Raw genomic sequence first — 21,913 nt, 5'->3', positions numbered from 1 at the left:
GATTGCTCACTGTTTGTCGTGGGCATTTCCTGCCTAAGTTTGCCCACTTTTCCGATGAAATAATCATTAAAATAAATCGGCAACATCAAATGGTTTTGTGATGAATAAGCCAAAGTGATTTGATGAAAGATGGAGTTGAATTTGTCTTTCTACCCAGAATTTAATTTAAAGTACGACAAAGGCTTTTCCCATCATTCTTTTTATCATATATCTTGGCTTCATAATTAAGTTTCTTCTTTTTGTTGAGTTTAGTCACATCATTTCTCAATTTGCAGTAAGTAATCCAGTCAGATGTACAGCCAGACTCCTTTTGCACCATCTCTTTTAGCCATACAGTTTTTCAATATATGTTGTATGATCTCTCATGCACTATTTTAGGCCCAGCTGTTGGAACTTTGGCTTTCCTGGATATAGGCACTATATTGTGATCACTGCATCCAATGGGTACGGATATCGCTTTAGAACAAAGTCCCACAGCATTTGTAAAAATGTAATTGATACATGTGGATGTGACACTAGTGCGCTTTGCACGTCCCTTCGAACCTCAGCCATCCCTCTCCTAACCAGCTAATGAAGCAAATGCAGTCTTTGTTGGCATCTAGTGGAGAGATTATGAATGTGCAACACCCAAGAGCAAATCCACTTAACATGGTGGGGGTGATGGCTATTTTGAGGGCCCTGGCACGCTTCATGGATATCTGTATGTGTTTGTTTTATAAGATGTTGATGGTTGTACATTAGTAACATGTAGTCATTCTAATGCCCGACTTGACTTACCTTGACGAATATACATCATCTCACTCATTTTGGTTTTTCCAGGTTACACCAGTTGAGGGTGCTGTCTGTCATCTGACTGCTCTTTTAGCAACAAGAAAACACATCAATTAATTTGAAATGACAAAGTATTTATTCAACACACTTATTTAGTCACATTCAAGGCAGGTATTGTAGTTTGACATCAAGACATACATTGATTATCACTGTAATGGATGTAAAGTGGAAATTTCTATGTAATCTATCTAGCAAATAATCATTTCTATTAATAAAGCCATCCCTTAATACACTTCACCACAAACAGAGCTGATCATGCCACATTCATGTAAAACCCAATGCCTGGTTTTGCATAATATACTGTACAAATAAAATCATATTTACAAAAGCACTTCAATGCAATGGAAGATATTTTTCTGTTTTCAAAATAACACAATTGTATTAATCTATGCCTGTACAAGATCGACATTATTCTGCAGTGTCAATGGTACCACAATGTTTGGTGTAAGAACAATTATCTGTGCTGCAAATGTGCAATTATCCGATTTGTAAATCCAGTGAGCCATGGGTGCACTAAATATGGCATCATACACCATATATATACAAAAGTATGTGGACAGCCTTTCATATTAGTGGATTCTGCTATTTCAGCCACACCCGTTGCAAACAGGTGTATAGAATCAAGCACACAGCCTTGCAATCTCTATAGACAAACATTGGCAGTAGAATGGCCTTACTGACGAGCTTCAACGTGGCACTGTCATAGGATGCCACCTTTCCAACAAGTCAGTTCATCACATTTCTGCCCTGCTTGAGCTGCCCCGTTCAACTGTAAGTAGCTGTTATTTCGAAGTGGAAACATAGAGGACAACAACAGCTCAGCCACAAAGTAATGGCCACACAAGCTCACAAAACGAGACCTTGCCGCCGATGGACTCTGGAGCAGTGGAAATGCGTTTTCTTCCCCAAAAGTTTGGGGAAGGCTCCTTCCTGTTTCAGCATTTGTCGAGATTGGTGTGGAACAACTTGACTGGCCTGCACAGAGCCCTGACCTCAACTGCACACCTTTGGGATGAAATGGAACACCAACTGCAAGCGATGCCTAATCGCCTAACATCAGTGCCTGACCTCACCAATGTTCCAACATCTAGTAGAAAGCCTTCCCAGAAGAGTGGAGGCTGTTATAGCAGCAAAGGGGGGGGACCAACTTCATATTAATGCCCATGATTTTGGAATGAGATGCTTGACAAGCAGGTGTCCACATACCTTTGACCATGTAGTGTATTTCAGAGGTGTATTCCACTTGTCTGGTTATGAGAACTCAGCTTTGTAAACATAGCACTATTTGACTGATTGAAGTTTAAGGTAATTGTCAACAAACACATTTTAGCTGAGTCAAATATTTTAACTCCAAATATCTCATCATACAAGCAAGGCCAACTTCCCAACGGGGTGACATAATGAGCTGTCATTTGTTAATCGTTTTAAGATTTAAAACTGACAACAATCATAACTTTCATGAGATCAAATCCACTATACTTTATGAATATGGGGTATCTGAACACTTGCAAAGTAAATCACACAGCACTGAAACTACTTGACACCACATTTACACTTGCAGTGGGTGCCCTCCAGTGGATAGCTGAAAGCAATACATGAGAACAATGATGCAAGGCCAACTATTCATGGGGAACCAGGGAAAGATTAAACTATTTGAAATAACAATCAACTATGGGGATATATAAAGTATTCATAGCAGGTAGCACATTCAGGTTATTCTACATTTAACACATGTAGTTCTGAAAACGCCATGGATCCCCCTCTCCCGATTCAAAACGCCATGGATCCCCCTCTCCCGATTCAAAACGCCATGGATCCCCCTCTCCCGATTCAAAACGCCATGGATCCCCCTCTCCCAATTCAAAACACTTATTTGGCATCCCTGACTGCTCTTCGCCTGTCCAGTGATAGAAACTAAGCACCTTGATCTCCGCATGCAAGTTAAAACAGGGTGTGGCGTTTTTCACCAAATTCATTCAGGCTCTGTGGTTTAGTTCAGGATAGTCAATTCATTATGATTTTCAAAAATACACATATCGCTAAGTATGAATAATGTACAGTTTGGAAAGTTTTTAGTATAATATTTTTCTATTGGTACAGAATATGGGATTTTTTATTGATTTATTATTATTATTATTATTAGTATTATTTTAAACATAAAAAGGGGGTGGAAATATGACCAGCAATATACACTAGATAAAATATGTTTTCCATTAAAACAGTTAATAAACAAAATATCATAAAAACACTTAAGATGTAAAGTAAGCAAACACACGAACATCACATTTTTACAAAAATGTTTAGATGGTACCAGACTCCACTATAAAAGTATACTTAACCTATGAATGGAACAGTGGCATACTGTTGATACATGAGCACACAATGTTCAGATGCCCTTATGCATCTCTTTGCAGAATGATAAAGGTCATCATCCTAGTCAATCTGTCGTCCGTGGTAAGATGAGGTTCAGCACACACACAAGGCAGCCTTGCGTTTCTGTGGTAGGATGACGGGAACATTGGGGGAGCGTCTCTGTCCCTTTCCACCTCGCCTCAGAGGGGTTCGGTCACTGAGTCTGCGGCGAGATGTTCTAGGGGACAAGGGACTGCGTGGAGAACGGGCCAGGCTGCGGCGAGGCATCCTGGGAGACAAGGGACTGTGAGGAGACCGACCAAGGCTGTGGTGTGCTATGCTGGGGGAGAGGTGAGTGTGTGGGGGCCTACGAAGCCTCCTCAGCAGAGGGGTGGATGGTGCCGAGAACCCTGGAGTCCCTGTGCCTTCAATTGAACAAACGTTCAAGGTTCTGTCTGTTGGGGTCACTCTCTGTGAGTCCACCTCTGCCAGGGGCTCTGAAGGGGGACAGAGACCAGCCTCACACAGGCTATTCCTCCACTCCAGGGCTGGGAGGGGGAGAGGCTCACCCACAGAGTTAACCTCTGGGTTCTGCTGGAACAGGGCAGACAAACAAACAAAGGTTAACATTCTATAATCCATCAGTCATGATATGAAGCAAATAAGGCACACCGCGTAGAATCCAGAAAAGGAGGGTTATAGCATCAATAATGTAGTGCTGAGCGATTAAACAAAATGTTGGTTACTTTCTGGTTTTCAAAACAACTGACTGGCATTGGTTAAATTATTTTAATTCAATTTTGCTCAGTTTTTTTTCTGTGCGCTTCAATGCGCACATTGTGCAGTATCTCTAGAGATAACTCAGATCAAGCCCGAACAGGGCAATGTAGTAGGGCGTTGTAGAAGACAATATTCTACATAGTTTACCATGGGGGGGGGGGAATTAACTACAAATTACCATAATTCATTGCACACCTACTTGTCAGGTGTGTTTCTTTTATGCCTGTTAGGTTAGTGTGGGGCAGACACAGAGAGCAAGAGAAGAGACAGAATAATGTGCGATCGAGAGGGATTGAGTGCAGTTGCTTCGTGAGGCATCTCTAACCTGAAATGACAAATTATTGGTAGTTGGTATTCAGCAGTCATAAACGTATGTCTTATTAAATTTGAAGAACTACTAAAATAGTGATTGTCAGACAGCATCTGTATAGAGATGAGATGACATGGAACGAAATAAATAAAACTAAATGTAATATACACAACTGAAATATTTTAGTAAAGTGAATAAATTATGGTTAAGCGATACTCATTAATGGGCAGTCACTCCCAGCATGGGATTTTTATTAAAGAGCTTATTCTGTGTTGTCACAGCATTCAGCCCATATAACGCATAGTGCATTTAATGTTTTTTATTTTTTATGATCTTGACTGAAAACCAACCCGAAACGACCTCAGAACTAATCTCTCAGCACTAGATAAATGAGAAAACAAGGTGGCTGCCTTCATGTGGAACGGAACTGCCAATGACAGACATCCTCCAGCTCTCCAGGAGTTCTGGTCAACATCATTTTGTTAGTTTAAATCAGAACGATAAGAGAATGCAGATATGCAATTAACCAAGATCCATCACCTAACCCTGAGTCAGAGGTCTGGACTGGATCAAGATGAAAAACCATAGCCAGACCACAAGCTACCTTTTTAGCGGCTCTATGTCTAATCGTTTTTTTTCCCCTCTTCAATTCTGCATTATCAGCATCACAAGTGCACTGCAGGGAAAACGGGAGAAGATCAAACAAGTCCCACCCCCTCACCCTGAATAAGCCCACGCTCCACTTAAGAGGGCCGTGAAAAGGCTGTGGCAGCAGAAACCTCTTTCTCAAAGCTAAGGATCCAGATCACATTCTGCGCATGTGTTATTTAACACACTTTTTCCCTACGTAGCTGCTGCTCACACTCCCATTCCTTCAGTTTCTCTCTTTACTCACCCTCTTTTGAACCATGTTCTAGCCAGTGTCTGCCTCATTTCTGAACAGCTGAAATAAAAACCCTGCAACGATTCGAACAAACATTCCAAAAGAGATATAGCCTATTATGAAGGCTACAACCTCCCCTGTCTGTTGTAACGGATATTGCAGTTGCACAAGCAGGACGCAGTCCCTACAAAAATATGTGTTGTGTGTGTGTGATGTAGGCTATAGTTGCTGCCATAACGTAGACACAGTTCCTGGGGAGAAAAATAACACTACTACTTAGAACGTCTCTCTGCCTTCTGCTTAGCCAGTCTTCGCAATGAAACATTCGATCTCTAATTAGACTAACAGTACGTGTCGGTGTCATGCTTGTGTTTTATATGCTGCCTAGACAGCTTCATGCAAGTCCTCACTTCAGTTTTGCATTGGGGCTAAACACAATCTGACTTTTCCCACTTCTTTCTCGATGATCCTACAAGAACCGCACGAGTAGGCTACCTAGCTGTTCCATCTCTGGGCAGCCAAGCCGGTCACTTGAGTCTGACAAGGGGCGAGTTCGTTTTGAGTCGACCGGTGCGCCGACATGTAAATAGTTCTGTATGTAGTCTTAACTCCCCCTCTGAAAAAAAGAACACAACATCGTGATCATGCTTGATCACCTAATCTTTTGCAATAGTTTGAATATGTCGACCATGTCTTTTGTGGACAACATGAACTTTGAAGGCGACACCAGACAAAGGCGTTCCTCGCCGATTTAGGAGGGGCAAGCGGCAGCGGAGCAGGCAGCTGAGTGAGCTCAGCTATGTAAAATACATCTATGGCCAGGAAAGCGGTATGGGAATGTGCAGCGGCAGCGGAGCAGGCAGCTGAGTGAGCTCAGCTATGTAAAATACATCTGTAAGGCCAGGAAAGCGGTATGGGAATGTGCAGCGGCAGCGGAGCAGGCAGCTGAGTGAGCTCAGCTATGTAAAATACATCTGTAAGGCCAGGAAAGCGGTATGGGAGTGTGCAGCGGCAGCGGAGCAGGCAGCTGAGTGAGCTCAGCTATGTAAAATGCATCTGTAAGGCCAGGAAAGCGGTATGGGAGTGTGCAGCGTCAGCGGAGCAGGCAGCTGAGTGAGCTCAGCTATGTAAAATACATCTATGGCCAGGAAAGCGGTATGGGAATGTGCAGCGGCAGCGGAGCAGGCAGCTGAGTGAGCTCAGCTATGTAAAATACATCTGTAAGGCCAGGAAAGCGGTATGGGAGTGTGCAGCGGCAGCGGAGCAGGCAGCTGAGTGAGCTCAGCTATGTAAAATACATCTGTAAGGCCAGGAAAGCGGTATGGGAGTGTGCAGCGGCAGCGGAGCAGGCAGCTGAGTGAGCTCAGCTATGTAAAATGCATCTGTAAGGCCAGGAAAGCGGTATGGGAGTGTGCAGCGTCAGCGGAGCAGGCAGCTGAGTGAGCTCAGCTATGTAAAATACATCTAAGGCCAGGAAAGCGGTATGGGAGTGTGCAGCGGCAGCGGAGCAGGCAGCTGAGTGAGCTCAGCTATGTAAAATACATCTGTAAGACCAGGAAAGCGGTATGGGAGTGTGCAGCGGCAGCGGAGCAGGCAGCTGAGTGAGCTCAGCTATGTAAAATACATCTGTAAGGCCAGGAAAGCGGTATGGGAGTGTGCAGCGGCAGCGGAGCAGGCAGCTGAGTGAGCTCAGCTATGTAAAATACATCTGTAAGGCCAGGAAAGCGGTATGGGAATGTGCAGCGGCAAAAAAAAAGTTTAAACAATGCACATGCACAGAAATATCTGTATTCTTATCCGCAGCAAACCAGGTTCAAGAAAATCCAGAACCGCAGCCACTCCGTTTACAGAAAACTGTCTGCCTGCTCTCTAGTTTCCCTCTCTTAATAAAACACTAGACGGCTGCTTCTTTGAATGGGACAACAGTACACAAGATGCACAGCTCTGTTAAAGTCAGAGTCCCTCTTAATATGGGAATACAGAAATCGGGGCCCACTCTTCGTTAGCAGCTTTGTCTCCCTGTGCAAAAACAGCATCCATGAGGGTAGCTACACTCCAACTGCTTGGTGTGAACACAAGCAACGTAGCCTAGCAGAACATTTAACAGTTGAGGGTAGTGACACTCCTAAATGTTTAATTATTTTTTACAGTTCCCTACATCTGTATATATCTGAAATTTCACCTTCAAATCTTAAAAATGTTTTTTTTTTTTTTTACAACAAATGTCAATGACTTGGCCTTCATTTGAACAATTATCAATCACACGCTTGTACACGTTCATTTACAATTCACTGAGTGGACAGTCACCTCACTCCCATTCTAGGTGTCGCCAATGCCCATGTTCTTCATCAAAACAGACCTCCCCATCCTCCTCCTCTGTCTGTCCCAAAAAAACAAAAAGTCGTCTTGGTGAAGGAGCGGTCAGATTCTACAAAGCAGCCGTAAACGACTGGAAAGACCCACTGACACTGGGCTTCCAGGTCACACTAGCAATTCTGCTTTTAATCAAGGCTTCAAATACAATGTTCAATGAAATGCAAATAAAACAAACACGGGTTACATTTAAGCCTGGTGGAAGTATTAAAATGTGATGGTGCTGTTCTAAGTTACACTTGGTACGTACCATAACGGGGCCGTCGTAACGGCGGGGAGAGTTTGCGGTTGTAACGGGGGGGATCTTATCAAGGCCCTCTGCCATATTGACATAGAGCTCCTGTAGGTGCATGGTCATGGGTGGCTCATCAGGGTGCTGCACGGTTATCACTATGACCGTTGTGTTGTCCGCACGGAGCATGCGCTGGCGCCAGAACAGCAAGGCCGTGCATCCTAACCGTTTGGCACAGGACCATCCCTTAGGGCCCTAAGAGCAGACATAGTGACACCATCAACCTGTTAGAAGGGCATCGGCAGACAGCCAAGACGGTTTGGTCTGAATGGGAAACAAGAAGCTCTGGCTTACCACCATCTGATCGTGGCACTCACACATAGCGACAGCATCCTTAGCTGGCATCATGTTCCACAAGCCATCACTACCCAGGATGATGTAGCGGTGCTTCTTAGGGTCAATGGTCATTACAGTGACATCAGGCTCTGGAGAGACCACAAACTCCCCACTGTAGAAGTCATAGCTCCACAGGTCCCCTTTCAACAACAAACCACACACACGCTTCATCACTGGGAAAATATTAAATGAAATGATTGGATGACAAGCTTACTGGAAATCATACTGTTTGCATAAAGGCAGCAGCTATGAAGCGGTAAGGTATCTAGTGGAGGGCACAAACTTGTGTTTAGGCCAACAGTGTGGTGCTTACCCAAAGCTCTGGCCACAGCGAGAAAGGGAATCTGGTCTATGACAGTGCTCCTCCTGACAGGGCCATTGTGGGTCAGTCTGGGCCTCTTCCACACCACACGGTTCACCCCGGACTTCTTCACTACACTGCAAAAGGACACAAGCACAACAGGCACGGAGGTTTTAGTATGTGATCATATCCTGAACAAAAATATAAAACGCAACATGCAACAATTACAGTTCATACAAGGAAATCAGTCAATTGAAATGATTTCATTAGGCCCTAATCTATGGATTTCACATGATTGGTCAGGGGTGCAGCAATGGGTGGGCCTTGGAGAGCATAGGCCCACCCACTTGGCAGCCAGGCCAACCCACAGAATTAGTTCTCTCCTACAAAATTGCTTTATTACAGACAGAAATAGTCATCAGCATCCCCCACGATCCCTCAGGTGAAGAAGCCGGATGTGTAGGTTCTGGGAGGGTGTTGTTACACTTGGTCTGCGGTAAGACTCATTGGTCGGCCGGCTACTTTTTCCACTTCATAAATTAAACTTGGCTTCTTTACATTTCAAAAGTTCAATTCCCTCGTCAGAAAAGTCTGTATAGCCTTCTCCCGCTAGAATGAACGATACACCGTACATCTTCTAGTAATCTATTGATAGAACAGGCGCCTGTCAGTTACAAAGTGAGCGATGACAGGGTAACTGCTGGTTTGTCAGTCTGCTGTCTGTCCTGCCTCTCGGTATCCGTGTTATTTATGTGCGCTGTGGTTGGCTGCAGTCAAACTTATTTTCATGTTAGTTAATTTACACGTAATGGTAACGATGAGTTGAAACACTTAATTGTTGTGTGGCGCATTAATTGTTTCACATAGCCATCCACAGAGTCGGGTCCCATAGGATATTTACTGTGTGCTTTGATTGACGACCGAACAGTAAGTGTTGAAGAGTTCAGTGTTTCTCAACTCCAGTCCTCCAGTTCCCAACAGCACACGTTTGTTGTAGCTCAGGACAAACTCACCTGGCTCATTGATGATTAGTTGACAGGTTGAATCAGGTTGAATCCGGGGCTACAACAACAGAAAATGTGCTGTTGGGGGTATTGGAGGATTGGAGTTGGGAAACACTGGACATGTTGTTTTTTTGTTTGTTTAAGGCGTCGAACTGACTGAATCAAGTCGATCTCCTATATCCCTTTGATATTTATAGATCGTACAGCATAGTTATATGTCCATCGTATCGCAACCAGTAACTTGTTTGTACTTTCCTAGGATTCGAAGCCTGTGACTTGCTAGGGACTGCTAAAATGACGTGTCAGTGTAGCCTACGGATGGTGACAGGCTGTTCGAACTAACGGCTGTTTGAATGGCTCTTTTAGGTGGACTTCAGGAACCGAATCGTGATGAAGATGTTCATTTGGCCCTCTAAATTGCATACTGGGAGGTTTTTACTGCTCTTTGCCGATTATCTGCAGCTAAATTATGAAAATATTAAATGAAGATGGTTAATCCTCACTGCAGGAACAATGGGTAGTGGCTAGAGTCTCATTCTGGTTCAAAATATGATAAAAGAAAACAGATTGAAGGTTATAAAAGCTAAGCATACTGACACTACATGACCAGAAGTATGTGGACACCTGCTCGTCAAACGTCTCATTCAAAATCATGGGCATTAATATGGAATTGGTCCCCCCTTTGCTACAAAAACAGCCTCCACTCTTCTGGGAAGGCTTTCCACTAGATGTTGGGGATTGCTTCCATTCAGCCACAAGAGAATTAGTGAGGTTAGGCGATAAGGCATTGCTCGCAGTCAGCGTTCCAGTTCATCCCAAGGGTGTTCAAATGGGGTTGAGGTCAGGGTTCTGTGCAGGCCAGTCAAGTTCTTCCACACCGATCTCGAAAAAAAAATTCTGTATAGACCTTGCTTTGTGCACAGGGGCATTGTCATGTTGAAACAGGAAAGGGCCTTCCACAAACGATTGCCACAAAGTTGGAAGCACATAAATCGTCTAGCGTTGAGATTTCCCTTCACTGGAACTAAGGGGCCTAGCCCAAACCATGAAAAACTGCCCCAGGTCATTATTCCTCCTCCACCAAACTTTACAGTTGGCATTATGCATTGGGGCAGGTAGTGTTCGCCTGGCACCAAACCCAGATTCATCCGTCGGACTGTTAGATTTCTGTTAGATGGTGAAGCGTGATTCATCACTCCAGAGAATGTGTTTCCACTACTCCAGAGTCCAATGGCGGCAAGCTTTACACCACTCCAGCGAACGCTTGGTATTGCGCATGGTGGTCTTAGGCTTGTATGCGACTGCTCGGTCATGGAAACCCATTTCATGAAGCTCCTGACGAACAGATCTTGTGCTGACGTTGCTTCCAGAGGCTGGTTGGAACTCATTAGTGTGTGTTCATTAGAATTCTTACCCATTTTTCTCCCCAATTTCATGGTATCCAAGGTCGAGAGCTGTGCGTCCTCCGAAACACAACCCAGCCAAGCAGCACTGCTTCTTTACATAATGCCCACTTAACCCGGAAGGAGGAAACACTGTACACCTGCCAACCGTGTCAGTATGCATTGCACCCGGCCCGCCACAGGAGTCGAAAGATGGGACAAGAACATCCCTGCCGGCCAAACCCGCCCCTAACCCAATTGTGCACCGCCCCATGGGTCTCCCGGTCGCGGACAGCTGCGACAGAACCTGGACTCTAACCAGGATCTCTAGTGGCACTTCTAGCACTGCGATGCAGTGCCTTAGACCACTGCGCCAGTCCGGAGGCTGGTGGTGTGTGTTGCAACCGAGGAAAGACGATTTTTTTTTTTTTACGCACTTCAGCACTCGGTGGTCCCGTTTTGTGAGCTCGCATGGCCTACCACTTCGCAGCTGAGAAGTTATTGCTCCTAGACATTTTCACTTCACAATAATAACACAGTTGACCGGGGCAGCTCGAGCAGGGCAGAAATTTGACAATCTATATTGTTACTCAGAGAATCTGTGTTTACATGACAAAACACCACATTTGTTGTCATGTTTTTTCCACAATAAAAGAAATTGAAAGAGTACACTATATTTAGTTATTGCCAAAAATAAATTACAATAAGAGTTACCTTTTCTGACGAGATTATTAGTCTACCGCCTTCCCTCAAAGTCCCACACACAGTGATTGACAGGTCCAAAACCCTACCAACTCTGACAAACATCCTGCCCCCTCCCTTACAACTCCACCCACAGTGATTAATTGACAGGCCAAACCGCTAAAGGGATAGTTAACCCAAATAACAAACTGACACATTGGTTTCCTTACAGCCACAGAGCCAATAAAACACATAATTTGAAGAACAATTTGTCTGGCTACTCCATGTACTTACGGAACACACTGGGCACTGACACAAACTGAGACTGTAGTGTCCTCTTCAACTCACCTGCCCCCAAGTCTCTCAATGCGCTCCTTCTCTTTGGGAAGTTCAGGTTTGTGGTCCTGTGTGACTTCCAAGGCCCTGATGTTCTTTTCACCAGGCTCTTTCACCCCAACAACCACTGCCGAGTCCCCCACATGGGCTACGTACATCAGATCCCCGCGGATCAGCACTATACTGGCCGTTGTTCCTGCAGTACTAGGCTGGCCAGTCAGAGTCTTGGGCCACTCAGCTGTAGGATTAAGATGGGGAAAGCATTGGAGAACATTATTATGAACAAACAACTTGCAGCAACACAGATGAGTGGATGTAACAATTGGCATTCGGCCATCATATTAAAGAAGTGTATTCAGAATAGAGGAAATCTTTGGGAGACCTTTGGATGACACATGTCAGAGGTTGAGACAAGAACACGCTTGTCATGAGAGAAACTCATCATTGCTTTTGGAACATAAGGTTGACATACTTACTTTTTATGCTCTACTTACAGAGCTAGGTATTCACAAACCCCCAAAATTGTTTTGTCTTCCCAAACCCCCGAGCAATAACGTTACATAGAAAATACCTGCTCATAAAATTGCCAGTTAATAGCTAATATTAAAAGGGATGGATATCAGTACTGTAGCAGAGGGGACGAGGCGATCATATTTGGTAGTAACAGCAGCAAAAAGGCATTAGTTAGCTACAGACTGTACAGTAGCTAGCTAAACCAGTTATTGTGGCGCCATAATTTCGCAACAATAACTTGAACGTTGTTGGCTAGCTAGCAGGTAGATCGCGTCAGTCAGCGAAGAAGATACAACCACGAGCTAACTAGTTCACTTACGTAGCTCTTTCCACATATCATGGTGGCAGGCAATGAACCCCTTTCGAATTGCTTCACAGACTTCTCCTTGATCTTCTGACCAAAACCCCCTTTGCTTTTTCAGAATACCCCACAGATTGTCTCGGGCAAAATGAGCAGCTTCTCGCCCTCCGTGACCGTCAAATACACCAAAAAACGCCACAGACTTCCGAACGACCGTGTGCACTGCTGGAACTTCTGCCTGGGAAATGTCCCCATGCTTCTCACATGTTATGTTTTCTGTCCACATTGCACTAACAGGCACCGATTCTTGAACGTTTTCGGGAGAATTGCTTATTATGGTCTGCTCAGTATGACCATTCTCCTGTTTCTCTACTTTTGACTCCCATTGTTGTTCTACCGAATTCAGACCACCCTCTGCTGGCACTGGTTCAGGCGGTTCGTACTCCACTTTAAACTCAATAACATCCTCCATGTATCTCCTTCCTCCTTGCTCGGAGAATGCACTAACTCGGAAAATTAATGCGTCGTTCATGGCCATGAAAAATCCAAGCAAAACTATACAATATATACTTGTACACCGGTTATGCTAAGCCGTGTTCGAAGCCAAAATGTGCAATGATATCTGGATCGAAAAACCTTTTCCCCGTTCCTTCTTTGCTTCTGTTTATTTTTCGACGATTGGTCGTAAGGTATTTGAACCGCCTGTGTGAAGCTAGCCACAATAGTGGAATTTGCAGTTTGCCTTAATAAAAAAAATAAAAGTCCCCAATTGAAACATCCAAACAGGATACACATAGAGTAATAATGTCATATTTGGACTAGATCATGTTTAACCAGGTTGGAATGTTTTTATATAGCTTAAAAATAAATACAATAACGAATTAATTTGACAATTAATAGTAAAATTCAAATCCCACTGTGGATTTATTAGACTGCATAATTGCTTTGGGGGCATACATATGTGCACTGTACAGCCTTCCCTATGGAGTGTGCATCCATGAAGTGGGTTATCAGCTTACTCAGTGAGTCCAATTCTAAAGAGTTTACACAAATATTAGCATCATAGCTCTTATTGCAGAACTTTGACTGCGGAGAATCCCCTCCACAGTTGGTCTATTATGAGTGTTGAACATTCATATTATATTGTAAAGCCTTACCTATAGTGTGCACCCATGAAATGGGGTATCAGTCTACGCAGTACACCCACATATTACAATTCCAAAGAGTTTAAACAAATATTAGCTTCATAGCTTTTATCGCAGGAATTTGAAACCACTGTGAAGTGAGCCACATTAGTTAACCGGTCAGCCTATAATAAATATGGAACATTCATATTACACTATTGTACAGCCTTACATATAAAGTGTGCTCCGGGGGAGAACAACTTCTCCCTCTCTTTGAAGCCACAGAGGTTCAAGGCCGACCACGTTGTTAGCAGAAAACAGTATTATAGTGCATGGGAAAATGTCAACTTTTTTTAAAGACAATCATGGTACCAATAATTGCTTCTAATAAGCCAGATGTATGTCCTTGAACCAATTATTGTAAAATCGCACACAGAATAAATTATACGGATAATGTGGTTGCTAATGGTAGCCTGCAGTACCCCAGTCGGCCTTCAGTAAAATTACTCAATGAGAGGCTGCAGCACTGAGCTAGCCTGCAATGTCATTTCCTGGAGTATTTCTTATTTATATTGAACACAAATATAAACGCAACATCAACCATTTCAAAGATTTTACTGAGTTACAGTTCATATAAGGAAATCAGTCAATTTAAATAAATAAATGTGGCACTAATCTAAGGATTTCACATGACTGGGCAAGGGTGCAGTGATTTTAGGCGCTGCATCTCAGTGCAAGAGGTGTCACAACAGTCCCGTGTTCTAATCCAGGCTGTATCACATCCGGCCGTGATTGGGAGTCCCATAGGACGGCGCACAATTGGCCCAGAGTCGTCCGGGGTCGGCCGTCATTGTTAATAAGAATTTGTTCTTAACTGACTTGCCTAGTTAAATAAGGGTCAAATAAAGAAATAAAAAACAGCTCTGGTGGACATTCCTGCAGCCAGCATGCCAGTTGCATGCTCCCTCAACTTGAGTCATTTGTTGCATTGTGTTGTGTGACAAAACTGCACATTTTAAAGTAACCTTTTATTGTCCCCAGCACAAGGTGCACCTGTGTAATGATCATGCTATTTAATCAGCTTCTTGATATGCCACACCTGTCAGGTGAATGGATTATCTTGACTAAGGAGAAATGCTCACTAACAGGGGTGTATACAAATGTGTGCACAACATTTTAAAGAAATAAGCTTTTTGTGTGTACAAAACATTTCTGGGATTTTTATTTCAGCTCATGAAACATGGGACCAACGCTTTACATGTTGCGTTTATATATTTTTTTCAGTGTAGTATTTATTCGGATCCCCAATTAGCTACTGCCGAGGCAGCGACTACTCTTCCAAACAGGAAATAACAATAAAATACACAATATACATAAACCTACATTTACATAAAATAAAAAAATTGATTGGTGGCATACACATATTTAGCAGATATTATTGTGGGTGTAGTGAAATGCTTGTGTTCCTAGCTCCAACAATGCAGTAATATCTAACAGTACACAAAATACAATTCTAAAATTAAATGAATGAATTAAGAAATATATAAATATTAGGACAAGCAATGTCGGAGTTCAGTGTATCATTTTTTAAAAATAAAACAGTACATTCAGAAAGAATTCAGACCCCTTGACTTTTTCCACATTTTGTTAAGTTACAGACTTATTCTAAAATTGATTCAATTTGTTTTTTTCCTCATCAATCTACACACAATACAAATCAAATCAAATCAAAATCAAATTTTATTTGTCACATACACATGGTTAGCACATGTTAATGCAAGTGTAGCGAAATGCTTGTGCTTCTAGTTCCGACAATGCAGTAATAACCAACAAGTAATCTAACTAACAATTCCAAAACTAATTTCTTATACACAGTGTAAGGGGATAAAGAATATGTACATAAAGATATATGAATGAGTGATGGTACAGAGCAGCATAGGCAATATACAGTAGATGGTATCGAGTACCATATATACATATGAGATGAGTATGTAAACAAAGTGGCATAGTTAAAGTGGCTAGTGATACATGTATTACATAAGGATGCAGTAGATGATATAGAGTACAGTATATACGTATACATATGAGATGAATAATGTAGGGTATGTAAACATTATATTAGGTAGCATTGTTTAAAGTGGCTAGTGATATATTTTACATAATTTCCCATCAATTCCCATTATTAAAGTGGCTGGAGTTGAGTCAGTGTGTTGGCAGCAGCCACTCAATGTTAGTGTTTGCTGTTTAACAGTCTGATGGCCTTGAGATAGAAGCTGTTTTTCAGTCTCACGGTCCCAGCTTTGATGCACCTGTACTGACCTCGCCTTCTGGATGATAACGGGGTGAACAGGCAGTGGCTCGGGTGGGTGTTGTCCTTGATGATCTTTATGGCCTTGTAACATCGGGTGGTGTAGGTGTCCTAGAGGGCAGGTAGTTTGCCTACGGTGATGCGTTGTGCAGACCTCACTACCCTCTGGAGAGCCTTACGGTTGTGGGCGGAGCAGTTGCCGCACCGGGCGGTGATACAGCCCGCCAGGATGCTCTCGATTGTGCATCTGTAGAAGTTTGTGAGTGCTTTTGGTGTCAAGCTGAATTTCTTCAGCCTCCTGAGGTTGAAGAGGCGCTGCTGCGCCTTCTTCACGATGCTGTCTGTGTGAGTGGACCAATTCAGTTTGTCTGTGATGTGTATGCCGAGGAACTTAAAACTTACTACCCTCTCCACTACTGTCCATCGATGTGGATAGGGGGGTGTTCCCCCATAATGACAAAGCAAAATCAGATTTTTCTTTTTTTTTTCAATTTATAAAATTAAACTGAAATATCACATTTACATAAGTATTCAAACCCTTTACTCAGTACTTTGTTGAAGCACCTTTGGCAGTGATTACAGGGTTGATTATTCTTAGGTGTGAAGCTACAAGCTTGGCACACTTGTATTTGGGGAGTTTCTCCCATTCTTCTCTGCAGATCCTCTCAAGCTCTGTCAGGCAGGATGGGGAGCGTCGCTGCACAACTACTTTCAGGTTCCAGAGATTTTAGATCGGGGGCTCTGGCTGGGCCACTCAGGGATATTCAGAGATTTGTCCCGAATCCACTCCTGCATTTCCTTGGCGGTGTGCTTAGGGTTGTTGTGCTGTTGGAAGGTGAACCTTCACCCCAGTCAGAGGTTCTGAGCTCTCTGGAGCAGGTTTTCATCAAGGATCTCTCTGTACTTTACTCTGTTCATCTTTCCCTGGATCCTGACTAGTCTCCCTGTCCCTGCCGCTGAAAAACATACACACAGCATGATGCTGCCACCACCATGCTTCACCGTATGGATGTTGCCAGGTTTTCTCCAGACGTGACACTTGGCATTCAGGCCAAGTAGAAGTTGGCTTACCTTGGGGACGGGCCATCAGAAATAGATTGCCTGGTAATGAGAAAATATATCCCACCGCCGAAAAGTGCCATGCTGCCCAGAGCAACCCACATCAGTTGACACCCTGGTTGCTTTATTAGAAAATCACCAGGTTACGGTACAGATGTTGCGAATCAGTAGGCCAGAGCCCAGTAGACCTGAATTCAAGGCCGAACTAACGTATGGTAGAAAGGGAGACGCCTATTTGAACCCTGCTTCAAGACGGCCTCCAACACCTCATTTGGCCGCCTTTCGTTCCAGTACTCTGCTGCCTGTGAATGGAACGAATTGCAAAAATCCCTGAAGTTGGAGACTTTTATCTCCCTCACCAACTTCAAACATGTGCTATCTGAGCAGCTAACCGATCGCTGCAGCTGTACATAGTCTATTGGTAAATAGCCCACCCATTTTCACCTACCTCATCCCCACACTGTTTTTATTTATTTACTTTTCTGCTCTTTTGCACACCAGTATCTCTACCTGTACATGACCATCTGATCATTTATCACTCCAGTGCTAATCTGCAAAATTGTAATTATTCGCCTACCTCCTCATGCCTTTTGCACACAATGTATATAGACTCACCTTTTTTTGTACTGTGTTATTGACTTGTTAATTGTTTACTCCATGTGTAATTCTGTGTTGTCTGTTCACACTGCTAAGCTTTATCTTGGCCAGGTCGCAGTTGCAAATGAGAACTTGTTCTCAACTAGCCTACCTGGTTAAATAAAGGTGAAATAAAATAAAAAATACTTCAGTGGAAGTTCATTAGTATCACAGAAAACAATAATGGTCCAAGCCAGCTGCCTTGCAGTACGCCACACTAGAATTTGCATCAGAGAGGCTTCCATTAAAGAAAACCCTCTGTGTTCTATTGGATAGATAACGGTCCATCCATTAAAAGGCAGAGGATGTTAATCCATAACACCTAAGTTTTCAGCAATATGTTATGATCAATGATATCAAAGGCTGCGCTGAAGTCTAACAAAATAGCTCCCACAATCTTCTTATCAATTTCTTTCAGCCATTTGTGTCACCACTGAGCATGTTGAGTTCCCTTCCCTGCAGGCATGTTGAAAGTCTGTTAATTTGTTAACTGTAAAATAACATTGTATTTGGTCAAACATAATGTTTACCAAAGCTTTGCTAAGAACCGGTTTTAGTCTGATTGGTCTGCTGTTTGAACCATTGCTATAACCGTAGCTATTTTTTGGCCGAGGACTGACCTTTGCCTCCCTCCAGGCCTGTGGGCACACTCCGCGTTCTAGGCTTAGATTGAAGATGTGCCAAATAGGAGTCGCAATGTACTCCACTACCAACCTCAGTAATTTACCATCGAGGTGGTTTGTCCTTATTTACAGATAGCAATACTTTTTTCAACTCTTCCACACTTTGAAGAATTCAAAGCTGCAGTGCTTATCTTTTGTTATTTGGTCCGTTATATGTGTGATTATGAAGGCTCTGCATTGGATTTTTGTATGTAGTGTCTAAATGTGCTAATCTTGTCAACAAATGAGTTATTAAAGTAGTTTGCAATATCAAAGGGTTTTGTTATGAATGAGCCATCAGCCTCAATGAAGGATGGAGCTGAGTTGGCTTTTCTGCCTAAAATATAATGTCAGGGACTCCAGAGCGTTTTACTATCAATCTTTATATCATGTATCTTTGTTCCATAGTATAGTTGTTTTCTTATTTTTGTTTAGTCACTTGATTTGTCAATTTACTGTATGTTTGCCAATCTGCTGTGTTCCCAGACTTATTTTCCATTCCCTAGCCTCATCCCTCTCAGCCATACAGTTTTAACAGTCAGTTTCTTTATGGCTGTCAGTAACCGGAAGAAGCAATGTCATAAAATGCTTTAAAGATGTGAAAAATATGTGTTGGTCTGATGTGTGTAATGAGGAACATCCTGACGCTGCACTTAACATAGGAATCATTGCAAAACCTATTGTATGACCGCTTATACACTATTTTAGGTGCAGTCTTAGTAACTTGGGTTTCCTAGACATGGCTATTATATTATGTTGGGTTGGCAGGGTAGACTGGTGGTTAGAGCGGTGGACGAGCAAACCCCTGAGCTGACACAGTACAAATCTGTCGTTCTGCCCCTGAACAGGCCTAGGCCGTCATTGAAAATAAGAATTTGTTCTTAACTGTCTTGCCTCGTAAAATAAATAAATATGTTCACTACATCTGATGGGTGTGGATACTGCTTAAGAGTGGATTTCTGCAGCATTAATAAAGATGTGGCCAATACAAGTTGATGTTCTGTTTGTAAATACCTTGGTAGGTTGACTGATAACCAGGTTACAGTTTGAAGCTTTTTCTTGAGTGGACAGCTTGATGGAAGCCAGTCAATATTTACGGCACTGAGAAATATACCTCTCTGTTGATATCACATACATTATCAAGCATTTCACACATAGTATCCAGATACTGACTGTTAGCACTTGGTGGTCTATAGCAACTTCCCACAATAATAGGCTTTAGGTGAGGTAGGTGAACCTGTATCCATATTACTTCAACAGCATTTGACATAAGATCCTATATGCTTTACAGGAATATGACTCTGAATATAAACAGCGATACATCCTCCATTGGCATTTCTGTCTCTTCTGTAGATGTTATAACCATATATTGATACCACTGTATCATCAAAGGAATTATTTAAGTGAGTTTCAGAGAGCAGCTCAAACTGAGCATGTTATGCCTCCATGACACGCCATCTTAACCGACAGTCAGCATATTATACGTATTGAACATTCATATTACACTGTACAAACTTACCTATAGAGTGTGCTCCCATGAACTGGGGTATCAGCCTACTCAGTGACACCCACAGACTAAAATTCTGAAGAGTTTACACAAATATTACTGTGGTAGGTCTTATTGCAGGTCTTTGACTGTGGCAAATCCATAGTTAGTCTGTTATGTGTAATTGAGCATTCGTAATGAATTATTGTCAAATTAGATCATTATTGTATTTATTGTTACGTTTTGTAACAACATTCCAACCATGTTTAGAAATATCTAGTCCAAATATGGCATTATTCCACTATATGTATCCTTCTGCATGTTTCAATTGGGGACTTTTATTTTGAAGGCAAACTTCAAATTCCACTATTGTGGTTAATCGTTATTGTGGCTAGCTTCACAAAGGTCCAATGAACGTTCCGACGTCAGATTTCTACACCTATCAATCCAGCCGCTTTTACTGCCTGGCAACAATTTTGCAGTGGGTGCACTTGGTTTGAGCTTTGCGGTGCGCCGGTTGTTTCGCATTTTCTCCACATCCTATTTCGCTTTTACAAGGTTTGTGGATTTGAGGACATATTATGCACATTTGTCCAGTCTTGGCCACAAGAGCTTGTGGTGCTTTCAAAGTTGCTATTATTCAACCTCTTAGTGGTCTCTGATCAGTTTCCACAATGCCTGCTTGTAAAGGGACAACAATATAAAAATGTATGTTGTGTGCTGCAGATCTGTTACGTTTATGTTCCAGGGACACACATATTTTATAAAAAAAATAAAAAGGAATGACGTCCATAGGACAACGATGAATACTGATGATTCATTTTTTTAAATATATTATGCTGTGAGTATGTGATTGATTGGTGACTGATTAACAGAGCAAGTATTTTGGATGCATTTAGAAAACACCACACACATTCCACTTCCATCTTCTCGCATCGCCAGATCAGAGTTTGCGATCTCTTTGGCAAGATAGCATACAGCTGACGTTACAGTACAGTCTACCTAGCAGCCTGACTAACCCACGTGACTACACAGCAATGCTGGTTTTATGCCGCCTTCACGCACTTGTCGGAAGCTCTGAAGTGTCCAATTGCTAACTGGTTGAAAGCGGCACGTGTATAACTACAACAAGTTGGCAAATTGGACATTTCAGAGTTTTCAAGTTCCGACTAGGACTTGAATGCATCATTAGCAAGAGTACGGGTCTACCCCGGTCTATCGACAGAATTCTGTGACAGGATCATCATCTGCGCAGCGGTGAGGGGATTCGATTAATGCCCAGGGCGAACCGGGTTAGCGTTGACTGCATCCGGTTGGGATACTTGCTGCCTCCCTTGCGCGAGCCAGGTGCCCGATTTTGGCCGACAGCGATGTCGGCTAAAAACAGAAGTGAAGTAAGTTAAGCACGCATAATGAGTAACGAGTAGTAATTCTGTTTTCACATGCAAAAGTGATTGCTTTTCATAAAAATAAAAAATAAGTATATCTGCCTTCCCAATGAAAACTAGTTTGAAAATAAGATAACATATTTTTTGGAAACGAGATGTTTGTTTCTGAATTATGCATCAGTTAGTTACTTTAAGGAGCAGTTCTCTCTGTGGGTCCAACCTGTTCTGGAAAACAGTTAAAGACCTGGAGAATAAACCCTCCTCACAGCTGCCCATGTCCCTTAATGTTGATGATGTGGTTGTTACTGACACGAAGCACATGGCTGAGCTCTTTAATCACCATCATGATGACAGGATTCCAACATTTCCTCATCTCCCACCCCTTCTAATGCGACTATCTCAGGTGCGTCTTCCTCTTTTTCCCATGACCTGACCTGGTTTGCTAACTACCTCTCTCAAAGAGCGCAATGAAAAAAGTCAGAACATCTGCTGTCTCAGCCACTGCCTGTCACCAAGGGAGTACCCCAAGGCTTGATCCTAGGCCTCACATTCTTCTAAATTTACATCACCAACAG

The 21,913-nt window shown here is 42.8% G+C and overlaps 1 protein-coding gene across 6 annotated transcripts; it reads right to left on the bottom strand.

Annotated features, from left to right (window-relative positions):
• Positions 1 to 884: 884 nt before the first annotated feature.
• On the bottom strand, positions 885 to 13,382 carry LOC135550479 (protein phosphatase 1D-like). Of its 6 annotated transcripts, none has more exons than XR_010457114.1 (8): positions 12,694 to 13,382; positions 11,874 to 12,099; positions 8,471 to 8,595; positions 8,116 to 8,297; positions 7,780 to 8,016; positions 7,464 to 7,536; positions 4,163 to 5,772; positions 3,709 to 3,777 (listed from the first exon to the last, which is right to left on the bottom strand). XR_010457114.1 is itself a non-coding variant. In XM_064981330.1 (7 exons), the coding sequence occupies exons 1-6, from the start codon at positions 13,211 to 13,213 to the stop codon at positions 7,465 to 7,467; spliced, it is 1,362 nt and encodes a 453-aa protein (XP_064837402.1). In that variant the 5' UTR covers positions 13,214 to 13,382; the 3' UTR covers positions 3,686 to 3,774; position 7,464. The 6 variants fall into 6 exon arrangements, 4 of the variants coding, with proteins under 4 accessions (XP_064837399.1, XP_064837400.1, XP_064837402.1 ...); XR_010457115.1 differs by having other exon boundaries at positions 3,759 to 3,777; positions 4,163 to 4,288; XM_064981330.1 differs by lacking the exon at positions 4,163 to 5,772 and having other exon boundaries at positions 3,686 to 3,774.
• Between the last annotated feature and the right edge of the window lie 8,531 nt (positions 13,383 to 21,913).

This window comes from Oncorhynchus masou, chromosome 12 (genome assembly GCF_036934945.1).
Source record: "Oncorhynchus masou masou isolate Uvic2021 chromosome 12, UVic_Omas_1.1, whole genome shotgun sequence".
Taxonomy (NCBI): domain Eukaryota; kingdom Metazoa; phylum Chordata; class Actinopteri; order Salmoniformes; family Salmonidae; genus Oncorhynchus; species Oncorhynchus masou.
This window is presented reverse-complemented; position numbering and strand designations above follow the sequence as displayed.